General features: G+C 42.1%; 1 protein-coding gene across 1 annotated transcript in view; it reads right to left on the minus strand.

Annotated features, from left to right (window-relative positions):
- The window catches only part of ABHD4 (abhydrolase domain containing 4, N-acyl phospholipase B), a 41,967-nt gene extending 39,466 nt beyond the window's left edge, over positions 1 to 2,501 (minus strand). The window contains exon 1 of the mRNA XM_089678214.1: positions 2,378 to 2,501. Coding sequence (XP_089534340.1) covers positions 2,378 to 2,430 — 53 coding nt within the window. The 5' untranslated portion in view covers positions 2,431 to 2,501. The remainder of the gene's footprint in view (positions 1 to 2,377) is intronic.
- Between the last annotated feature and the right edge of the window lie 6,806 nt (positions 2,502 to 9,307).

Genomic DNA, 9,307 nt, shown 5'->3' on the forward strand with positions numbered 1-9,307 from the left:
TCTTCCAATGGGGATGACAGTTCTGGTCCCTAAGGGATTCCCTTAATTTGTAGATATTTTCTCTCACTTCCTGGCAAAAACAGGAAGTGAAGGAAAATCTCCAAATTAGGACACAGAAGGCAGAAAAAAAATCTGACAGGGGTTATAACCCTTCCTTGCTCTATCCAAAGTGGAAAAAAAAAGTTTTCCTATAGTTCTACTTAACTTGAACAAGCCAAGGATAGATGCTGATTAGCTACCATGTACAACTGTACCAGACTTTGCACTCTCCAGTATTAGTTGGTCCCCTTTCACACGGACATTCCGATTGGGTCTACCTGCCCATTTTTCAGGCGGACCTGATCAGAATCTCTATTCACTTCTATAAAGCGGCAGGTGTAAACAGACGTGTCCATATACACCTGCCAACATCCAATCCAATCCGCCAAAAAAAGACAGATGGTGATCCATTCCTCTTCCATCCCTCGGATGGGATGGGATGGCAGTCGGATGGAAACGGACCGCCCATAGAGGACAGTGGGCTGTGTCTTTGTCTGCTCTGCAGCATTGGAGCGGAAACAAACCTGTCATCTGCTTGCTCAGCAGGGATCAACAGACAGATCGCCCACTGAGCAAGAAGATCCGCTGAGGGGTCCGCCCTGTGTGAAAGGGGCCTAAATCAACCTCACAGTGTATCCATTCAGGCAGGCCCTTGCGCTATATAGTTGTTGGTAGATCTGAGGCTGGCTATACACAATACAATCTGATTGTACAATCTTTATGTACATTTCTTTAAACTTACCAATACAATGTAATAAAAGGATCGACCTAGACAATCCATTCAATCTGTATCCAATCAGGAAAGGCCTTGTACTTGTATTTGTATGGCCAGCATAAAGGAGATTGTACTTTGTATGGCCAGCATATAGAAGATTGTACTTTGTATGGCCAGCATATAGGAGATTGTAAAATCAGACTGTAGTTTGTATGGCCAGCATATAGAAGATTGTACTTTATATAGCCAGCATATAGAAGATTGTACAATCAGATTGTATTTTGTATGGCCAGCATACAGGAGATTGTACCATCAGATTGTATTTTGTATGGCCAGCATACAGGAGATTGTACCATCAGATTGTATTTTGTATGGCCAGCATACAGGAGATTGTACCATCAGATTGTATTTTGTATGGCCAGCATACAGGAGATTGTACCATCAGATTGTATTTTGTATGGCCAGCATACAGGAGATTTTACCATCAGATTGTATTTTGTATGGCCAGCATACAGGAGATTGTACCATCAGATTGAACCCCTCGTGGATTGTTTTGTTACTGTATTCTCTCATGTTCTGTCCCCCACTATAATGTACAGCTCCAAGCAAACCTTCTGGCGCTATATAAATACTGTATAATAATAATAATACTTTGTATGGCCAGCATACAGGAGATTGTACTTTGTATGGCCATCATATAGGAGATTGTACCATCAAATTGTATTTTGTATGGCCAGCATACAGGAGATTGTACTTTGTATGGCCAGCATACAGGAGATTGTACCATCAGATTGTATTTTGTATGGCCAGCATACAGGAGATTGTATTTTGTATGGCCAGCATACAGGAGATTGTACCATCAGATTGTATTTTGTATGGCCAGCATACAGGAGATTGTACTTTGTATGGCCAGCATATAGAATATTGTACTTTGTATGACCAGCATATAGAATATTGTACTTTGTATGGCCAGCATATAGAATATTGTACTTTGTATGACCAGCATATAGAATATTGTACTTTGTATGACCAGCATATAGAATATTGTACTTTGTATGGCCAGCATATAGAATATTGTACTTTGTATGACCAGCATATAGAATATTGTACTTTGTATGGCCAGCATATAGAATATTGTACTTTGTATGGCCAGCATATAGAATATTGTACTTTGTATGGCCAGCATACAGAAGATTGTACCATGTGTGTTGAGCATTATACCGTCACTGCCCACAGGACCACCTGTAGCTATCTAGGTCTATGGTAAAGGAAACAGAAATAAAGAAGCATGGATCTGACATGGGATGTGATTGGAGCCATATTAGCACACAAACACCTGAGTCCTGTCCCTGACACTTGTGTGTAGTGTGACAGTTCAGTTGTCAGAGCTGACTTCATTCACCATCACAGCAGTCCAGAACCCCCGATGTGTATCACAAAGACATCGGAAACATTCCAATGGAAGGACTAGTCTGAGAGTACTACTCATGAATGTCTCTGCTGACTGAATCAGCAGCTTGTTTTGATCTATGTGTTGTGTAACAAAGGCCTAGCCGTACCCACCATGTGTGATCGATCAGCTGTACTGTGACATTATGTGATCAGGCTGCATGGAATACTCACTGTTGCTCCAGCTCTTCAGCCATCACAGGTCCTGTCTCCTGTACACCGGGCATTACACAGCAAGGACAGCGCCTGATCACCTGGAAATAAGGGAACACTGTCACAGCAATGGGCGGGGATAGAACGTTCAGCTGACAGGAGGGAGGGGTCTGACCAGCTAGTATAATGAAAGACACAGCTAGAGGGCGTGCCTAGAAAGGCAGGAAACGCCCACTTCCAAGTCATCCACAGGTTCTGTATTCCAATAATGAATGTAGGGGGCGGGAATGGACATAGGAGAGGAAGGAGGAGGAGGGGACACAAGTTTGTGAAGGAGGAAACTTGTCATTACTGCTGCTTACATCATTGTATGGTAGAGGAACGTGCTGTGTCATCGTGAGGACAGGGAAAGGTGCTGGGGACGTTGTCACTCCAATCTACTGTCAACTTCCCCTGCATCCACTGAGCCCCTCAGACAATTTCTTATTACATCATTTTACCACTTTGCTCATGATCAAGCAATGCTGCAACTCCCTACATCCAGATTTCTGATTTCTGTTCCAGTCTCAGTCATGTGGGTTACCATATACATTACAATCTGACCACACAATCTTTGTACAATCAACTTTACATTCACCAAAACCATCTTTAATATAGGTAGGGTTGTCACCTCATCCCTTTAAAACCAAACACTTATTAATTACACAGGTTCTGTGGCTGATTAAGGTGGTAATTAAACTCACTTAGTGCCTTATTTATATTAAATTAGCCCCGAAAACCTGTGTAATTAAAGCAAAGCTCCACCCAAAAGGGGAAGTTCCGCTTTAAGGACTGCTCCCCCGCTCCCTATTAAGGATTGGCACCTTTGGGGGGGCATGGGGGAGCAGGTACTCTGCTTTAATATGTGTTCGGTTTTAAAGGGATGAGGTGGCAACCCTAAATATAGGATCTACCTAAACTATCCAATCAATATGGATAGACAGGCCCTAGCACTATATAGACTGGCCCTAGCACTACATAGAAGTTGGCGGATCTAACAGTGGCCATAGACCCTTTTATAAATGATCAATTTGTTTTCTAATCAATCTTTTCTTATAGATGTTGGTAGATCTATATGAGATTGTACGGTGTGTGGAGCGTTTAAAGCGTAATGATACTCTCCTCCAATCCACCAATGCGCCCGGAGCTCCCTGCCTGGCCACTGACGTGTTCGGGTAGCCTGCTTTCCAATCCTGAATGCCAGCCTGTCAGGGATGACATCACACATGCGCATGAGCAGCGTGGGAGTACAGTCTGATTCAGCATTGCCAAATTTGTACTTTGAGCTGCGCTTGTGCGCTGCTCACTGTACAGAGGTGGACAGGCAGGTAGAGACAAAGCATTGAAATTCCTGCCTATTTGCCTCTTTTTAGTTATCAACCAAAAGTTTTTCTTTAAAGTGTTACTAAACCCAGGACCCTGCATTCACTATCTGGTCTCCCACAGTACACACAACATGGAAATGCAATTATTTTAATAAATATAAACTGCTAAATGCCTTTTGTTATCAGCAGTATATTGCAGTCTTGGGACTTCTATCAGAGTCCAGCAGAGCACTGGTTAAAGCTTGTAGGAGGAGTTTTAATTTTGCTCTAGGAGGATGCAGAACCTCTGATCTCTGTCTGGACAGTGCTGATTGGCCCTATGCTGATCACATGCACTCTCCCAAGAAAAAAAAAACTCTAGCAATACACACTAAACTGAGCATGTGCATGTGGTTACAGGTTCAGTCTGTCTTACCGGGTAGACATCTGAACAAGAGGAGGGGCAGAGAAAACAGGTTCAAACAGCCTTTTTACACAATGCATAGAATTAACCCCTTAGGTTCCACAGTGAGTATAACAAGCATGATTTACTGCATATATAGGCTGATTTTACTGTTGTGGGCTTAGTAACACTTTAATATGTATAGTGATCCTATAGCTCACCACATACATTACAATTTGATTGTACAATCTCCTTTATGGTAGGCATACACACTTTGATTTTATTACCTGGTTGATGTGCCATTCAACCATAACAATCATATCTGCTAACAATCAAATAGTCATAACGTCCCTTCCAATTAACTTTGACTCTTATCAAATTTGATCTAAATTGTCTATCAGCAAGGGTAGAAAAGGACTGATTGTTTTGCATCGATCTGCAGCACTGAGAAACTTTGTTCATGAATATAATATAATAATATATTTTGACCAATCAGATTTTGGGGTTGCTCAGTGAACACAGATATGCGATCAATATATGACTATCAATGGAAATCCACTTCCCTGTGTCTGATATTCAAATCAAAATGTATATAGATGGATGATTCCTATCAAAACAGATCAATGGCCACCATTAGATCCACCAACACCTATGTAGTGCGAGAGCCTGCCTGACTGGATACACAATGAACGGACAGGCCAGGTGGGTCCCTATGTTATGCAGTTTTGGTAAATCTAAAGTTGACAGTACAAAGAAGGTCAGATTCAGGGGCGGACTGACAACTCATGGGGCCCCGGGCAATAGGGGATCATGGGGCCCCTGTGTCCTTGCCCAAACTCAAAAAAGCCTATGAAAAAGGTACCAGGGGCATTTCATGCGGCCCCCTACTGACCCCAGGCCCTCGGGCAGTGCCTGAGTTTCCAAATGGTCAGTCCGCCCTTGGCCAGATTGTAATGTGACCCATAATGGAGTTAAAAAAGAGATTCTCTCAGGTTGTTAAAAAACTAAGACCCCATTCACACTATGACATTTTGAATCAAGGGCAGAATTGCCGCTATTCTGTTTGCAGTTTCAAAATGCTCTGCTAAAATGAAAAATCGCGGAACCACATCTTCAGGTGCCATTCATTTTAATAGCACCTAAAAACACAGTGAGGTTCTGCCGTGATTGTCCGGAACTCCTTTTGAGCGACATATGATGCACATTGCAGTTTGCCGCAATTGCAATATTAAAATTAATGGCATGCGTTTCCACGATTTCACAACCTTTAAATCCTATAGCTACTGATGTTTAATGAATGGACACTTACCCGTCCCAGGATCCAGCGCTGTCCTCACCCGGACTAGTTTTTCACTAGCCTTCGGGTTCCCAGCGCCGGCATGCTAACTGTGGGCAGCAGGCTGTGCAGCTTTTGCCTTCACAGCCAGGTGCCCAGTGCGCATGCACAAGCTGTGCTGCTCTTTGTGAATGGTCCCGCAGTTTTCTGGGATCTGTCACTTGTCCCAGAAGACTGCGGGGAGGGGAAGGAGAACTTCCACTAGGATCGTCTAGGCCAGGGGTAGGCAACCTGAGAGCCGCAGGACTACAAGTTCCATCATGCCTCTGCAAGTCATAGCTGTAACTGTCAGTTTTGTAATCTTTGCAATGCCTCATGGGAAATGTAGTTCCACAACAGCTAAAGAGCCACAGGTTGCATACCCCTGGTCTAGGCAATCCAAGAAAAAGTGGGAGAAGGTATCTGTCAAAACTAGGTACCCACTCCCTCCCCCTCCAAATTTACATGCCAAGTTAGGCAGAAGAGGGGTTGGGAGAGGATGTCTTAAAGCGGAAATTCTTCTTTTGGGTGGAGCTCTGCTTTAAGGTAAAATTTGTTTAGGCAAAAGTATTGCCCCTTACCCCCCTCACTGTGCCCATCTGCAGTGACTTTCTTCCCTTCCTTGTTTCACAGGCTTTGCTAAGCCTGCTGCTGTCAAATACTATGACAAAGGTGCAGAGGGCAGGGCCAACCCACACTGTCTGTGTCTATGGACACAGGCAGCACAGCTTGGGATCGAGCTTGCAGGCGTGCCACGACTGGAAGCGTCTTCCTATGATGGCACACTGAGAAGACGAGGAGCCAGGAGAGCAGGTAACTATAAACCAGTTTGTTATTTAAAAAAAAACAAAAAAATAAAAACAAACACCACAACTTTGAGTTTACAATCACTTGAAGATTTCTCTAGGATCCAGCTGCCTGCATGACATGGGAATCCTTCATTACAAGTGATGTCACTAAAACCAAGGAGCAAAAAAAAAAAAAGAAAAAAAAGCTAAACCTCAGCTTTAAGCTGGCCAAACCCACGTGAAATCCATGGGTGACCCTGATGGACACATTCGGTTTGACAGAAAGTAGATTTTTCAATTTGGGTGGAAAAATTGTCAGCTGAACAATCAACTGCAGGCACTTCTTTGGTATTCTTACAAAAGCGACAGCTGTCTGAATATAATAGCCACAGTGGAACAATCATCCATCCACACTGCTAGGCCCCTTTCAGATGGGGCAGACCCATCTGCCTGCTCAGCGGGGGATCTCTCCACTGATCCCCGCTGAGCAGTCAGATTATAGGTCCGTGTCCGCTCCACTGCTGCAGAGCGGACACACACAGTGTTCCAGTGCGTTTTGATGCATTCCAATGCGTTTTTGATGCATTTTACTGCATTCCAGTACAGTTCAGCACAGAAAAAAAATGCAGCATGCTCTACTTTTTTTCTGAAACTGGAACGCACTAAAACTGACCACACTGGTGTGAACTATGCCATTTGAAACCATGTAATCTACTATCAATGCATTTTCGATGCAGACAAAAAAAAACGCACTGGACTGCATGTGCTGTGAACCGGCCCCAAGGGCCGATTTACACCATAAAAACACAGTCCAGATGTGTTTCTGCATGCGCGTTTTTTACTTGTTCCAGTGCCTTTTTAACACGACTGATGCGTTTTGGTTCATTTTTTCCCTTCTCTTTTTCTTCAATTCAAATAGGGATGTGCATCCCAGTGCGGTTTTGATGCGTTTTGCCGCGTTCCAGTACAGTTCTGTGCAGGAAAAATGCAGCCTGTCCTACTTTTTTCTGCAACCGAAATGCACTGGAACTACAAGCACTGATGTGAACTATGACATTGACAACCATATAACCTACTTTCTGTGCGTTTTGGATGCAGAAAAAAGCAACTGAAACACATGTAGTGTGAACCGGCCCTAAATCTATAGTGATAACCTGTTAAGGCTTTTAAACCATCGCCTATGGAAAGTAAACTGTTGGTCGCCATTGCACGGGCATGCGCAATTTTAAAGCGTGACATGTTTGGTATCCATTTAGTCAGTGTAACATCATCTTTTATATTTTATCAAAAAACTGGGTTATGTATTGTCTTTTGTTGCATTAAAATAAAAAAAAAAAAGAGTATTTTTTTCCAAAAAAAAAACTGTGTTTGAAAAATCGATGCGCAAATACCATGTAACGTAAAAATTTGCAAAACCCTCTTTGACTCCCTTATACTCTTTTACTTTTCCCCCCCTTTTTTTATTGGCTCTCCCACAGAGATGACTTGCGGTTTGTTTTTATCTATTCCTTGGTTCGATCAAATACTCTATGAATTTCATACACTGACACCTTTCTCACCAACGTCTGACCCCATGCTATAGCCATATGGATCTTCTGTTCTTCACACTGATTCATTGTTACAACATGTAGTTCTGGTACTATGTTTGTCACTTGTTACGGTTTTATTTTATGCACGACCACTTTTGACTTGTCAGTTCTTGGTGTTATACTTCTACCTGTACAAACAACAATGGTTGCAATTGTATCTTCTAAAAACTAAAACTTTCAATAAAAATTAATTGAAAGGTAAAAAAAATTGCAAAACCCACCAATGTGTTCTCCAGGAGCTCTACTTGAAAATATATATAGATTGTAAGCTCGAAAGAGCAGGGCCCTCGAACCCCTTGTGTATTGTATTGTTACTGTATTGTCTCATGTTCTGTCCCCCACTATAATGTACAGCGCTGAGCAAACCTTTTGGTGCTATATAAATATTGTATAATAATAATAATATATATATAATTTATAATTATTAATACATTATTTTCTAGCAAAAAAAAAAAAACTGATTGTTAAATGTGAACAAAAATGTGCCTGAAAAAGCCAACTCCAGGCAAAACTGACTAGTGAATTGTATATCAGTTACCTTACTCCTCAGTCTTGATTCCAAACTCCTCTTCCTAAGCCATCCTGCAGTGTAATGAATCAAAGTCACAGTTTCCTCTATGATCCAAGCCAGTTTCCTGCCCTGGGGACCCAGCATTTTCCCCTGCTCACTATCTTCTTTGGCACTGGTCCGTTTACTGCACCCAAGAGTTCTCCTGCCTTCTGGAGTAGACTTGTGTCTGAACCCACATGAGCTCATCACTGCTTTGGAGCCTATGGGAGAGGACCTGGCTGATGGAAGTGTCACCTCTACCAATAGCAGGTGTGTACCTCAAGCCGGCAGTGATATGTACATCCAAAGAAGAACTCCAGAAGTAAAATGGACATTTGGATTTTTTTTTTTTCAACAAGCAGTTATTTAGGCTTGGCTCACATATATGCATTTTGCGATTGATGCTTTCTCCGGTGCTTTTTGCAGTTTGTTTTGAATTTTTCTACAGATGTTTTTGATGTGTGTTTGCCATGTTTTTACTGTGTTTTACATTTGTTTCAGCTGTATTTTTTTGTTAAAGTCAAATTATTTTTGTTTCTGGGCAGAATAAAAACGCAAAACGCAGCAAAAACGCATTACCATGCATGTTAGCAGCTTCTCCTTTAAACTCTATTGTAGCAAAAACGCTGCTTTTTGCTTTTAAAGAAGTCCCTGACCATTTCCAAAAACGAAGCAGCTCAAAAAAGCATAGATGTGAACATGTTCCATAGGAATCCATGTTAAATGGACTGTAGTGCGTTTCTGCAAAAAGCACTAAAGAATGCATTGATGTGAACCATGTCTTAGAGGGGATCTGCTAAGAATCCTTACTTGTTACCTGCCTCAAAGTATGTATGTTGCAAACATGTAAAAAAAAAAAAAAGGTACAGCGAAAGTATGTTTTTTTGCTGGATTGAAGGGACTCTATAGCCCCTGCTCCATCATCACTGTATTTGGTTGATGGTGCTGTCTGGCACAGTGATG

Source organism: Staurois parvus, unplaced genomic scaffold (assembly GCF_062004578.1).
Source record: "Staurois parvus isolate SC_StPar_1 unplaced genomic scaffold, SC_StPar_1.0 ptg000199l, whole genome shotgun sequence".
In the NCBI taxonomy this organism is placed as follows: Eukaryota; Metazoa; Chordata; class Amphibia; order Anura; family Ranidae; genus Staurois; species Staurois parvus.